The sequence below is a fragment of the Delphinus delphis genome, chromosome 18, assembly GCF_949987515.2.
Source record: "Delphinus delphis chromosome 18, mDelDel1.2, whole genome shotgun sequence".
Taxonomy (NCBI): domain Eukaryota; kingdom Metazoa; phylum Chordata; class Mammalia; order Artiodactyla; family Delphinidae; genus Delphinus; species Delphinus delphis.
This window is the reverse complement of record NC_082700.1, coordinates 19,156,280-19,171,796: the sequence shown is the minus strand read 5'-3', so window position 1 is coordinate 19,171,796 and position 15,517 is coordinate 19,156,280. Positions and strand designations below refer to the sequence as shown.

Genomic DNA, 15,517 nt, shown 5'->3' with positions numbered 1-15,517 from the left:
TTTGCTGTACATAAACTATACCTCAAAATAATAAAAATAAGGGGGAAAGGGGGAGTACCTAGCATAAGCTTGACGAAAATAGTCATACACTGAAACATTTTTGAATGCCTATATACCAGACACTACCAGGAACACATAAAGAATGAGGCCAACCACAGAGTTCACAGATGTATAAATAAACAGCTGCAACACATATAAGAGCAATCACAGTCACTAAGTGGCACCTAATTAGCTGGACAGACCAGAAAAAAATACCATAGAGGCCTGATCCTAGTTAAAAAAAAAAAAAAATCTAACATTTATAGAGGACACTTTGGGGACAACTGGGGAAATGTGAATCTGACTTATACACTAGATATAAGTATTTCAGCAATTTTAAATTTCCTAAGTATGATAACTATATTGTGGTTATTTAGGAGAATGTCCTTATTCTTAAGAGACATACACTGAAACATCTAAGGGTGAAGAAGTGCCATGATACCTGCAACTTACTTTCAAACGGTTCAGCAAAAATAAATGAATATAATTTACACATACATACATATCATATAATTTTTTTAAAGATAAAGCAAATGTGGCATAAAGTTAAATGTAGGTGAAGGCAATACGGGTGTTCAATGTACTGGCTGGAACATACCTATCAGTTTGAAATTTTTCCAAAAAAGGCTGAGGATAAATCCATGATGCAAAACTCTAAGTATAGGGCTTCCCAGGTGGTACAGTGGTTGAGAGTCCGCCTGCCGATGCAGGGGACATGGGTTCGTGCCCCGGTCCGGGAAGATCCCACATGCCGCAGAGCGGCTGGGCCCGTGAGCCATGGCCGCTGAGCCTGCACGTCCGGAGCTTGTGCTCCGCAACGGGAGAGGCCACGACAGTGAGAGGCCCGCGTACAGCAAAAAAAAAAAAAAAAAAGAAAAGAAAAGAAAAAACTCTAAGTTTATTTTTATGGTTTCTTTCAAATATCTATATGTATTTTCAAATATCTTTATTTACAAAGAATTAGTAGTACTCATAAGGTATTGCTGATAGCTTTTTATACCACTTTAAAGTTTTTTTTAAATATCTGAAATATTTTGATAATCCTTTCCTTGCACCACTAGAAGTTGTAACTTGAAATATCATCAGCTGTGAATTATGTTGGTAATACAAATCACTGCATAATCACAAAGATTCCCACATTTAAGTATTTTTCTTTCCTGATATTATCACTTAGAAGACTCCTACTGCCAAAAGGCCACAAATTCCTGGCCAAATTCCTACCCCACCACCTATCCAATCACATACCTAGTTTAAATAATACTTAGTCAAAAGTGGAAAAATGTAGTTACTGGGGAGTATGATTCACAACAAACAAGAAGATACCTTAAATTATTTAACCTGAACTATTTTTACCAAATATACACTGGACAAAAGATACAGAGAAACTGGAAAAGGGTCAGAGAACTAAACAAAATGTTTAAGAGAATTTGCTAAACTCAGTGGGTGACCTTGAACAAGATTCCTTAGGCCCTGCACCTCTATGTCCCCATGTACAAAAGCAAGAGGTTAGACCCAATTTTCACTGCAGCACCATTTACAATAGCCAAGACGTGGAAGCAACCTAAATGTCCATCGAAAGACGAATGGATAAAGAAGATGTGGTACACATATACAATGAAATACTACTCAGCCATAAAAAAAGAATGAAATAATGCCATTTGCAGCAACATGGATGGACCTAAAGATTATCATACTAAGTGAAGTCTGTCAGACAGAGAGAGACAAATACCATATCATATCACTTACATGCGGAATCTAAAAAACAAAAAAATTGATACAAATGAACTTATTTACAAAACAGAAACAGACTCACAGACACAGAAAACAAACTTATGGTTACCAAAGGCGAAACGTTGGGGGTGGGGGTGGGGGAGGTGGAGCGATAAATTAGGAGATAGGGATTGACATATACACACTACTATATATAAAATAGATAATCAATAAGGACCTACTGTATAGCACAGGGAACTCTACTCAATATTCTGTAATAACTTGTATGGGAAGAGAGTTTGAAAAATAATGGATATATGTATAAATGAATCACTTAGCTGTACACCTGAATCTAACACAACACTGTAAATTAACTATACTCCAATATAAGACAAAAATTAAATTTAAAAAAAAGCAAGGGGTTAGACTAAGGTGATTCCAAACTCTAAAGCTATATTACTTAATGTGAGGGTGGAAGAGAAGGTGTTTAAGACAATATAATAGGCATCTCTATATGGAGAGATAAAGACTTTTAAAGGTAAATTTCCAAAAGTATAAAAACAATGTTAAGAATGGAAACATATTTGTTCACCAAAGTCTCATTTTCTAAAAACTAGACAGCCCCCTTTAAGACCCATAAGAGGGAAGTTCAAGGCCAAAAAAGTATCACTTCTCCTATTAAGAAGCAAACTCACAGAATTCACTAGGTTGAAAGTATGAATAGCTTTAAAAAGAAAAAAAAAAGTCTAAATCAATTCATTTACAACATGTCTGAGGTTACTTCAGAACACAACCTAAAATTCTGGAATTGACTTAGGAAGCTAATCATGCCCTTCCACAAGTTTATCAGTGTCAATGTTGGAAAGAATTAATTCTTATGCTCTAGGAAAAACCGTAGAGCAGATTCAAGCACACAGGTTTTAGAGCCAGACACTTCTGGAATTAAGCCTCAGCTATGACCTCACCTGCTTGGTGACCTAGACCAAATTACTCGTTTTCTTAGCCAAGGTTTCTCCATCAATGATGTGGAAATTAATGACTGACTTACAGTGTTGCTGAAAAGCCTACTGAGAGATTACATGTAAAATGCTTGGCACAGTCCCTGGCCTACAATAAATGCTCCAACTGAGCCCTCCTACAACCAAGTTCCCTTACTGAACTTATGATTAATCTCTCTACCCAAAAGCTTATTCCCTTTCTTGTCCCCTCCAACTTCAATCCTGTGCTAACTGAACACTGATCAACCAGAGTCAAATGACTAAAATTGCTGTGTTGATAACATCATTAATGCACTAAAACTGCTATTGCAGATACCATCATTAAAGTACAAACTCAGGTTGTTTCTCCAGGGCAAGATGAGCTAATAGGCCCCCAAGCCATGGACCATTTGGCCAGAGAACCATAAACAGGAGACAACCTGACCCTCTGAAACTAGAATTAAGAAATGTCACAGAAGTTACACAAGCCAATGATTAATCCCAGCTTCTTTGTTCTTCCCCTTTAAAAACAACTCCTAACTCAAAGACCAAGTTGTAGTGGATTTGTGTCTTGTCTCACACTCCCTTGCTTGGCGCGCTGCAAATAAACGCTTACTTTGCTGCAAACAACCCCTGACAGTTTCGCTTTCTGTGCCACGGGCACACAAGCCCTTGCTCCGTTACTTACACACTTACACACACACACACCCTGCGTCTATCATAAACACACACACACATATCCTGCGTCTATTATACACACACACACGCACACACCCTGCGTCTATTATACTATATTCCATGCAAAAATGAAGTGATCCAAAAGACTATCTTATTTCCCCAGTTGGTAAGCTGGTAAACATCATGTCATTACCACTATTAAACAGAACAGTACACCACTACTTGGCGGAGATGGGAAACTTCCCGGCCTCGTCCCAGAAAAGGCCAGTCAGCAAGCACGGCTGGTTCTGTGAAGCCACTCCTACGTGTGACAGCTTCCAAGAGACACAAAAGTACATCTGAAGGGCATTTTCCCCCTCCCCAAAGAGGGGCCGCAGAAACCTCGGCCCACCGCGCCGGACGCCGGAGCAGCAGGAGAAAGCGTCCGGCCGCCACCTCTCCACACGGAGCCCACCCTGGCTCCCCGCCGCCCCCTCAATAACTGGGTGAGCAGCCCTCGCCAGAATGCTGGAGCTCCTCGCAAACTTAAGCCTGGAACAGAAAAGCGCAAACAAGAGCCCGCTCGCAGTCCTGGCGGGCAGCACTCCCGGGCAAGCCGCCCGCCGGCTCGGCGGGGCACCCCCTGATACCCAATGTCACCGACTGCGGAGTGACCCCGAACCGGGCCCCGGACCCCCTCACACCTCGCCCACAGGAGCCAGTCCCCCACCTCGCCCTTTCTCCTGCCGACCCTCAAAGCGAGGGCGGGCTGGGCCGCAATACCTGGGCAGCGGCCCGCAGCGCCGTCCGGGACCGGTGGCTCCTAAGGGTGGCGGCAGCCAAGAGCCGGCTGTAGAACATGGAGGCCGCCATTTCTGAGTCCGACCCAGGCTCCTGGGCGCCGCGCGCAGACGCAGAAGCTCTAGGCGGCTGCCGACGCAGCGGCTCCCGACACGCGGACCGCCCCCCGCGGCGGCTCGCCCCAGGCAGGCAAAGCAGGAATTGCTCCTGAGAAGCCGGGCTTGGCGGGCGTAGAGCAAACTTCGACCTTTGTAACTGTTCACCGCAGCCTCAATAAACGACCTTCGGCCATCGCTCAGCAACCTGAAGTTTTCCTAGCGAAATGTAATAGGGAGACGACTAGCGCCACCACCTGTGTGATCTTAAGTTCTCTGAGCCTCAGGTGCCTCATCCCTTTAAGATTCAGAAAATAAGAACTGCATGTCGGTTTTGTGCCAAACACTGCAGTTGAGCTTTGGGATACAGCAGTGAGTAAAACAGAGCGGTTCTGTCCTCTAAGAGAAGATGCTCAGCCACTGGTTACTGAAAACTGTTGCCGGGAGACACCTCTCAGCTCTGAGGAACTGCTCCAAAAATGTAAGGGAGGAGCCAGGTTGTACAGGAGTTTTTTGGTGGGGAAAAAAAAAACATGTAGTCGAACGTAAAAGGATCACTGCTAATCACAAAGAGCAGACATCTCAAGTTAATGATTTTAGTGCCTTTCTAGGTATGGGAAGATGCAAGGATCTGGGTTCGTTGAAATTATTCCTCAGAAATGCATCTTAACTAACTAGGACCAGTATCCAGAGCACAGAATGCTTCCTGTTTTTCTCCATCCTGAATTCCCCTCGGGGCACACGCAGGAGAGGAGATGTGTGTGTCCGGGGCTCCGGTGGCTGATGATGGCTTGATCCTTGAGTAAGTGGAATGGGGGACAACATTCGCTATCCACATTACCAACCCAGAAGATGTATCAGAATCACCTGGGAAGCTTTTTTAAAAAATACTTTCACCAGAACCCATCTAAGGAGTGGAGTCAGGGCATCTGTATTTCTTAGAGTTCTGCAGGTGAATCACATGCACACATTGTGCATGGAAAACCCTGAGATGACATGTGCCCCACCAAAGAGTTGACCACTGGACAAATGACTGGGTGCCTATTCTGCTCTGAACAGTGAGCTTTAAAATGTGTCAAAGCGATTTCTGTGGGCAAGATCTTAACCTAAGAGTAAGTGGGCGTTGCTGACAGACATTAGCCAGGCTCTGGCACCTACCTCTGATGCACAGTGACCCGATCCACAGAACAGCACTGTGCAAAGAAAAAGTGAATCTAAAACAAGCAGCCTATTGAATTAGGGAATGGAAAGGAGCTTTTTGCATCCCCCCTTCCCCCCCCCCCCACCCAAATCTCTTAGGTTCTTAAAGGTAGGACTTTCTCAAAGACTTTATTGTTTCATTGACACTCATGCGGGGACTGATCTCAAGGCTCCTTTCATCGCTAATTGATATTTTGTGCAGTTTGAAACAGGAAGAGGGGAAACAGACATTAGCAGTTCATATGTCTCTTGCTCCACCTTTCTACTGCCCAATCTAACCAATCAAATAAAATCTGGATAATGTCCCAAAACCCAGCATTGAGACCTACCGGTTTCTGTTAGGAACAGCTATCCCATCAGATACGAATAGAGCTTATACTTATTTTCAAGCCAGCTCTTTTTAATTGACAGTAGACACAGTAGTTGAGCTACCAAGTACCACCAACCATCTGAGTCCAAGGCCAGCTATTTAAAGGGCACGTGGGTAAACCCAGAATAAGTCAGCATACTAAAATAAGATGTAATGCTATAGCCCGGCTAGGATCCTGACTGGGTTAACTTGGCTTCACAAGCTTCACGTCGGTCATAGGTGATTCATTACAGAAAACATCTCCACTGCCGTGCCCTCTGCAATACTAGCTCAAAAACGAGAACAGCAACAGCAGAAGTAGGGAATAGGAGGAGTGAGAGAGAGCACATGCAGGTCCCATGGGCCCCAGCTCCTTTGGAAGTGTAGGCAAGGAGGTGGCAGCAAACTCGTCCCACAGCATTTCTTGGCTGTGCTCAGAGATCTGTACCTCTAGATAGGTAGGCAAAATGATGATGGGCGTCATACCTGCTAAGTGCTTCACCACTACACAACGAGCCTTAAAAAATAAAATCATTTTATCAAGAAACTACTTTTTGCACAGCAAAAACTTGTGCAGTCCTTATCTACAAGGATCTTAGAAACTAGTAATGAGCAGTAAAGGATAGCAGAGTGTGATTAAGGAAAATAGACGCTGAGGTCTTGGTTTGCTTTTTTTTTTTAAGTTGGGAGAGGTAGGAGGGAGAATCCTTGAGGAAGAGGGGAGAGGAAGAATTGTTCTTCGGGTACAATGGCATTCCTATCCTTAACCTTTAGTCTCCCACTTTGTCTGTCTCTTCCTTTTACTAGGTGATTAATGGTAGGATGGTATGCAGGAAGAAAGGCAAAAGAAATTTCCTGAGGGAAATTTAATTTTAATTTTTAAATTAAAATTTTCACAGTTTTTTAAAAACATTAAAGATTTACACCCTCTACATTTCAATGCCCAGAGCAAAGCCTTAGCTAAACTGTCCTATTGTTAACTATAGAATTAATACAATTACAAAGTGCTGTAGAAACAACTTGCAACATATCTGCTTACCCCAAACTTCTGAGGGCTAAGATGAATAACAGCCATCTACTGAACACTTAGTTTCTAGTGCCAGATTCTTACATCCATTTTCTTTCTTTTTTCTTTTTTTCCCCATCCTTTATTTTGCCGTGAGACATTTTCAGAATTCTCTGGTTTTCATCTTACTCCATTTTACACATCCAACCTCTGCAAGAGAAAGAAACTAACCAGATATATACAGTCCCTTGAACTAAAGTTTGGGGGTGAAGGAAGATCAGTAACACAACATGGGACAGCTGGATGTTTACACAAGATTTCTCTTAGTTCTCTTGAAGCCTCAGAAATGGTAGAAGGAGAAACCTCATCTAGCCCACCCTTGAATGGCAGTGGCAACAGAGAGAGAAACATACATTTGCATATTAATCCTCACAACAAATCCTGCATTTTACATAAAGGAAAACTGAGGCTCAGAAACAGTAAGTAACTTGCCCAGTGTCACAGCTTTTACTTGGCTGTTGCAGCACAATATTTGAACCCAATTCTGGGTGGCAGGATGAGAATTTGAGATTCAAATTCAAACAACTGAGATTCAAATCTTCTTCTTTAATCCTTTACCTTTCACACCATTTAGATAAAAGTATTCATCACCTAAAGAAAAAAATGATAGTGCAGACCAGCAGAGGACAGGTTTTGAATTGCAAGTTTAAGAGCCTTGAATTGCAAGAGACTGAACTTTAAGTCAAAGTCCAGTAGGACTCAAGGAAGGTTTATGCCTCAGAAATAGAATTGGAATTACCTTGCCCCTCGAGACAATGGGCAGGAGAGTAGAAGGGAAGCAAGACACTGTCTGGTGGTTCCTTGAGGAAGGTCCCCTTGCTGTGTACTTGCCAATGCCACTGTCTCCAGGACAAAAGGCAATTCCACCCCCAAAGAGATTCTGGAATCTAAAACAAGGAGCACTGGAGGGAGATTCAAAATCCCTTGAGTACAGGGATGGCACAGGGGTGGAAACCTCTGGCAGGCTGGTGCACCCCTGCAGATGGAGCTGAATAATATTCTCAGGATTTGCGAAAGTCTACAAGGGCTTTCTGAACCCTTGAGAGTTATGTTGACAAGCATGGAGAGCCAGCAGGCCAGAACAAGAAAGGATAGACCTGTAAGGAGAAATGACCCAGAGCATACAAGAAGAGGGTGTATCAGTGTATGCCAGCTTAGTTAAGTATATGCCAAGGACTAGATGTTCCCTGCTGATCTGTCCTGCACGTATCTCCTGGATCTAAAGAGGAGGGAGAGAGAGAGATCCTAATTTAACAAAGGGTAAGTTTCTGGCACTGATGCAATAACAGTTAATAATAGAATTCAAATTCAAATGTAGAAAAATATACAAATATTTTCATAAACATGAATATATGGAATGAACTTGGAATCACTGCACCGCTGGTTCTCAACCTTGGCTGCCCCTAGCATCACGTGGAGAGCTTTTAAAAATACCTTTACTTGGGCCCCACCACCAAAGAGTCTAATTCAGTTGTCCAGGGTGGGTCCTAGAGTGGTATTTTGTAAAAGTTCCCCTAATGTCTCTGATAAGCACCCAAAGGTGACAACCACTTCTGTCTTGCTCTTTCTATGATCCTCTCTGTCTCACTGAGGGAAGGAGCTCAGTAAGGGAGGAGGCATCCGCGGATGAGCATTGGATTTAAAGTCAATAGACCTGGATTTGAATTCCAGTTTGGCCACCTGCTAGCAGTATGGTCTTAAACAAGGTTTTTACTCTCCCTGAGTTTCAGGTTCTACATTTGTAAACGTGGGTGTATTCACTTCCAATAGCTGCTGTAACACATTGCCACAAACTTGGTGGCTTTAAAACAACAGACATTAATCCTCAGTTCTGAAACCAGAAGCCCAAAATCCTTATCATTGGGCCAAATTGAAGGTGTCAGCAGGGACATGCTCCGTCTGGAAGATTTAGGGGAAAATCTGTTCCTTGACTTTTCCAGCTTCTGGTGGATACTGGCACTTCTTAGCCTGTAGCCACGTTACTTCAACCTCTGCCTCCTTCTCTTCTATCTGTGTCAAATCTCCTTCTGCTTTTCTCTTATAAGGATACATGTACATTTAGGGCCAACCATAATCCGGAATGATCTCCTCATCTCAAAATCTTAGTTTAATCTATAAATGATAGTTACATGAATTGTGTATCAACAGTTATAATTGGAGATGGCAAGAAGTAAGGGTGCTTGGTAAGTAACAATCGGTTGGGGTCCAAAATAGTGGCATAGTTACAAGGGAAGACCTCGAGACCATAAGTTTGCAGCTGGCAGGCGTTATTCTGAATACAGCTGGTGGTGTCCTTAGGTCTGGTACAGTTCAAAGAAAGTTCAGGTTTTCCGTGATGCAGAGATGTATCTGAGACCAGATTCTCAATGGCCGCCCGACTCTATTTCTGTCTACCTGAACTGTGATTACTCCATGATAATTTCAATTTGTCATCAGAACATGCACCTTTTGTGAGTGCACTAATCACACACATGTGATACAATGAAAAGGACACAATTATGCATGCATCTAGCATGTGGATAATAGTGTGGAATATAGAGCTAGACTGCCTGGACACAAATCCTGGCTTTACCACTTTATGACTTTGGGAAAGTTTCTTCAACTTTTCATGCCTCAGTTTCTCTACCTTTAAAATAGATGTACAGGGACTACTCTGGCGGTCCAGTGGTTAAGACTCCACATTTCCAATGCAGGGGGCGCAGTTTCAATCCCTGGTCTGGGAACTAAGATCCCACATGCCTTGTGGCCAAAAATACACACACACACACACACACACACAATAGTGAAAAAAAATAAGTGTACATCAATACCAGCCCTAAAGTCATCATGTAAATGAAATGAGTTAAATTGGGTAAAAGTACTTGAAATAGTGGCTGGAGTAAGTGCTCAACAAATGTTAGCCCAAATTGTGAAGGAACATGAAAAAAATACAAAGTTAATAGTTCTGGAATCCAGATCTATTTCTGGTAGGATGGTCTCTATTGAAAAATGGATTATATTTTATTTTCTCCCCCCAAATAGGAGAAGAGTGGTACCAGGGTACTACAAGATTAAACAATGCTATGTTTTTCTGTGTTTAGTTATTAAGTAGAGCCGCCTGTTATAAATAACTCTACTCCCATTGTCTTCAGTGCTCTTTGCCCTTCCCCTAGGCAGTATTAAGGGCAAGTTAACTTGAGGTTTCACCTAATAGAGAAACCCAAGGAGCAAGATGACTAGTAAAACCAGAAATGTGAGTTAGTGGGAAAGAGCATACAATACAAAAAATGCCCAAGAAGATAAAAAGGGAATCCAGTCTCCCTCCTCTCCAGCCCCTGCCCAACACACACACACACACACACACACACACACACACACACACACACACATATACATACAGGGTAAATGGCAGAAGTCACAGCAAGAACAGTATTTGTCTTTCCTCCATCCCCCACCCTGATACAATGAGGGTGTGATGATAGGAAGAGGCTGAAACTAGAACAGTGTGCAGTGATGTTTTGGGAGAAGAATTTCCTTGTGAGCTGAATGTCTGTCAAAAATGTACACTTTTGAGGGCTTCCCTGGTGGCCCAGTGGTTGAGAGTCCACCTGCCGATGCAGGGGACGCGGGTTCGTGCCCCAGTCCGGGAAGATCCCACATGCCACGGAGCGGCTGGGCCTGTGAGCCATGGCCGCTGAGCCTGTGCGTCCAGAGCCTGTGCTCCGCAACGGGAGAGGCCACAACAGTGAGAGGCCCGCGTACTGCAAAAAAAAAAAAAAAAAAAGTACACGTTTGAAACCAGCTTAGCTCACTAGAATGGCTGTTTCTCATGTGGTTCTTTGAGTGTAGGAAAATAAAATCTTCCAAGGGAGTATCTGCCATAGTGATCTTTGTCTTCTGTTAAGTTGTCCTAGGACTCCAAAGAGCAAAAAGTAATTTTTTAAGATGCAGGGGAGGGGAGGATCTGGCAATGGTAACAGATTTTTCCCATTACCTAGCAATGTAAACTTGGGGCAGTCAAGTAACCACCTCATGCTTCAGATTCTTATGTGTAACATGAGAGAATGGGCTAGGTATCCTCTGGGTTCCCTTCTGGGTACTAAAGTGCTCCCATTCTGTAAACCATCATAAATTATCCCTTATTCCCCCAACAACCAACACAGGACAAACTAAAGTTGTTTCCTCAAATCCAAGGCTTTCCAAACCCCTGCTAGCTCTCCTTTGTTTCTTTAACAAATTCGGAAAAGCTACACCAAAGTATTACATGTTACAAATGATCATTCTTTTTCCTGACCAGCCTGCCCTGTAATCTGTCAGAGAAAACAATGCCCCACTCCTGAGAGACATTGTCCAAGGAGAACGGCACACCTAGGTGGAGATAGGTATTGAATATAGAAAATGAGTTCTCTTTCCTGTGCAAACATGACAGTGCCAACTGAAAGTAGAGCATACTGTCCATCCTCTGGCCATGATGCTAGTCGCTACAACAGGCCTGAGGCCCTTATTAGTTGAGGTATGCATTTGCAAGATTGCTGGCCAGGTTTAGGTATGCAATTCTTGGCTATGTACCAGGGCTAAACTAGATACTCATTCATTCATTTATTCATTCATTTAGTGCCCATCCAAGCAGAGCAATGTCGTAGTGAAGAGCATGGACTACAAAGCCAGACAACCTGGGCTACAATTTCAGCTCTACCATTAAAATCCATGTGATGCCAATTAAGATGTTAAAAAAGAAATCCATGTGATGCTGGACATTAACTTCTCTGTGCCTCAGTGTCTTCATTGACAAGCTGAGGATGACTGCTGAGTACCTACTTCAGTGGATTGTCATGAGGGCCAAATAAATTCATAAATATTTAGCATTTACAACAGTGCTTGGCACATAGCTCTCAAAATATATTACTTATTATTGTTGTCATTATTATTATTATTATTATTTTTGGCCACACCATGCAGTATGCGGGATCTTAATTCCCTCACCAGGGATCGAACCCATGCCCCCTGCAGTGGGAGCTCGGAGTCTTAACCACTGGACCACCAGGGAAATCCCTGTTATCATTACTCTTATTTGTAGGTCCTAAGTTTCCAAATAAATAAACCACTTAGGAATTACATGATTATGCTTAGAATATAGAACATAAGCAGGAGGGTTTTGTCTTTTTCATTACCATAGGATGTTTATGAGTCAATTACATATTTTGGACACTCAATAAATGTTCACTGAATAAGTCAATGACCTAATTAATGAAATTAATCTAAAATTAGACAGCAGGTTAGCCAGGCACATGGATAATTTTCAGATTGTTGATTTGAATGTAAATATCAATTTTTAGTTTAAGAATTTTATCTTGAAATTAACTGGTAAAGGAAACTTGTCATTTTAATTTCTTGTCTTTTTATTATCTAAGCAAGAATTTTATAAAGCTTACTCTGATAAATAGTAGAACATTTCATCATGGCATTGCAAGGCCTTGGGTAAGTGCATTATAACCAAAGTGTTTCAAAGTGTGATCCAAGCATTGGGAAAAATTGTTAAGAAATGGTTTGCAGCCATCCTATCTATTGGTCAGGAATTGTTCATAGAATTTATGCATCAAGTGAAACAGAAGTATCATTTCTATGATATTCTATCAAATCTATAGAAGCTAGTATATACCTGAATTAATTGTTGCATCTTCTGCGTTACCTTTCTGAGGTTGTATCTAACTTTGATAAATGAAATAATACTCATCAGTTGATGTGAGCAGGCATTTGAAAATAAATTCCTTCAGACCTTAAATTTAATTTTAATTATTGTAGATTGACCTGTAGCACTCTAACACATTTGTATAATTAGTGCACTAAAAGGAAAAAGAAGACAAACAACCCCATTGAAAAACGGACAAAAGAGGCTTACTTAATCCTCACTGGAGTGTGGGGTATCAAAATTGTACCTACATCCTATTCTAAATAAGCCTTGAAATAATTTCTTTGTTTAGGAAAGCTTATCTAAAATCGCTCCATAAGACAGTTCCAGCTGGTTTTAAAAGGTGAAATCCATCTCATTAACATGAAGAATGGCTTCCCTTTGGCTACTGGCCATGGTCAAGGGCTGTTGTACTCTTCGGCCCATTGCACCCTAAGTGAAGGATACAGAAGTGAAGGGAAAGCCTCCAATGTCTACTCCATTTTCTATGAATAGTAACAATGCCAGCTGGTGTGAGTCGTAACTCCTTGGCTCCGGTCCTGATAAGGATCAAGATTTCCAAAGGAGGTAAGTTTATAATCATTGTAAGAATCTAGGCTAGCTATGCAAAGCAGACTAAACCAGCAATTCTCAAACTTTTTGGTCTCAGAATGCTTTTACACCCTTAAAGTTGGTGAGGATCCCAAAGAGTCTTTGTTGATGTGGTTATATCTATCAATGTTTACCATCTTAATTTTGATTTAACTGAGAAAATTTAGATTTACTTTAAAAATAACTATAATGACCTATTGCATGTTAACATAAATAGTGTACTTTTTTGTGAAAAATAACTGTTTCCAAAACAGAAAACATTAGTGAGAAGAGTGGCATTTACATTTTTTGCAAATCTCTTTAATGGCTGGCTTAATAGAAGACATGAAACAGCAAGATTCTCATATCTGTTTCTGCATTCCGTCTGCTGCAATATGTGTTTTGGTTGAAGTGTATGAAGAAAATATGTACAGATATGTAGTTGGGTAAGAGGGGAGTATTTTACTAGCCTTTTCAGATAATTATGGATACTTGTCTTTGACACTGTACTGAAACTCAACAAGTGGTAGTTTCTTAAAGATGTGCTGCAACGTACAATCTGAAACTATATCAACAAACTTTTCAGCCTGTCATTTTGAAATCCACTGATCTATTGTAAATGTTGAAAGAATCTTTACCCATGCATGACTTTGTACCAGTATGTATTGATCATTTGAAAAAGTATTTGTTCACTGAGCTATGTAGCATTTGCAAATATTGACGTATTCATTATGAAATATTTTTACAATGACATTTGTTCATATCACCACTTATTTCATCAGAAAAGCCTTTAAATATTGGGAAGCTGTCCAGCTCAGGGTGGCAGATAAGAAGTTTTCCAAAATTCTAATTTGAAAGCTTGAATTGTAGGATTTTAACAACAAAGAGTATCAGTTGTTTACCTTGAAGTGACAGGTTCACTTCATTCATTTTTGAGACAATATGTACTAAATACCCAAATCTGAAAATCGCTGTTTGTCTAACACTCCTTCCTTGAAGTAAAACTGATGAGCCACAAAAAAAAAGCTGCTAGTTCAGCTCACAGCCCCATTCCCACAATTGCTTTTCCTCAAGACAACCATCATTCTCCCGCTGCAGCAAAAAGCACTTCATGAACACATCCCATTTCATCCCACAGAATATTAAAAAGACATGTACTCGTGGGTTGAGTTTTAATGAAATTAATAGTTTTTACTGCTTCATCAAGGATGTTCTCAAGGCTTGTGCTTTCTTTTTTTAATAATAACATGTGTGTCATGGTGAAGAATTAAAAGACTAATGACTATCATTATGGTTTTGTGCCAAAACCTTGATTCTTACTAAGTTCTAAAAGTTTTAACCACCATAGCTTTTGATCAACACTGCAGATATCAGCACAAGGTAAAAACAAACCAAACAAATCTTTGTATTATTATGAAAATAGTTTTGGCCTCATGGATCTGTTAGACTTAACGGCTGCAGAAGGAAATAAACTAGTCAAGCCATAAATGATAATGACAAAATAAGAATTTGTGTTTATGTAGGAACTTACAACATAATTTCTCATGCCTTACCTCATTTGACCTTCACAAGGCCCTCTTGAGGTGTTAGGTGAAGCTGGTATTGTTTTTCACACACATAGGGAAGCATCCTTTGAGTTAACAGAAATGACAACTTGTCATCTTAGCTAGTAAGCGATGGAGTTAGCATTCAGATCTAGACTTTCTGACTCCAAGTGCAGAGTTTTTCCCACAATACCACATTTCCTCTCTGCTCTACCCTGGAACAAAGATCTGCTTCTCTTTTTCCTCCTTAATATGTCTGTAGCCTGTCCTCTGTTGATCCACATCCCCAATCCACGCCTCGTGCTGAATTTAACAGGAATCTTCATATATGAGACAGGATCGGGAACTGCAGAAACTGGCCCATGAGTGGGCTTGAAGTTTGGGAGATTTTCTCCAAAGGGAATAAAATATTGATACATCGCAGAAATTGCCTCCATGAAGATGGTAAATGGTAAACAGAAGACATCTCAGCAGACCACTCAATGCTCTTCTCTTTGACCATGACGATGCTCTAGAACCTGACAGAACACCTGCTTGTAAGCAATCTGTATCCCTAGATGACCCCCCAGACATCAGAGGTACCCCACCAGCCTAGACGTTTCACATCGGGACTATTAAATGAGAAAAACAAACTTTTTTATTGTTTAAGCCCCTTCACCGTTATAACAGCCGTGTTTTACCCTGATTAATGCACTCTTATTTCTTCAAGATTTTAGTTCCTGGTTCACTGTTCCCCTCCCCACTCTCATCCAATGATAATTCTTCATGATTTTAGTACCCACAAAGGTGATCCTCCCCACACCTCTACATTTCATTGAAACTGCATTTATCACGATCACCT

At 41.2% G+C, this 15,517-nt stretch overlaps 1 protein-coding gene across 2 annotated transcripts in view; it reads right to left on the bottom strand.

Annotated features, from left to right (window-relative positions):
• Nucleotides 1-4,329, bottom strand: part of SUCLA2 (succinate-CoA ligase ADP-forming subunit beta) — a 48,272-nt gene extending 43,943 nt beyond the window's left edge. The window contains exon 1 of one of the 2 annotated variants that reach the window (XM_059996228.1): nt 4,167-4,329. In XM_059996228.1, the coding sequence (XP_059852211.1) occupies nt 4,167-4,256 (90 nt within the window). In that variant the 5' untranslated portion in view covers nt 4,257-4,329. The remainder of the gene's footprint in view (nt 1-4,166) is intronic. The other variant, XM_059996227.1, reaches the window with a different exon arrangement.
• Between the last annotated feature and the right edge of the window lie 11,188 nt (nt 4,330-15,517).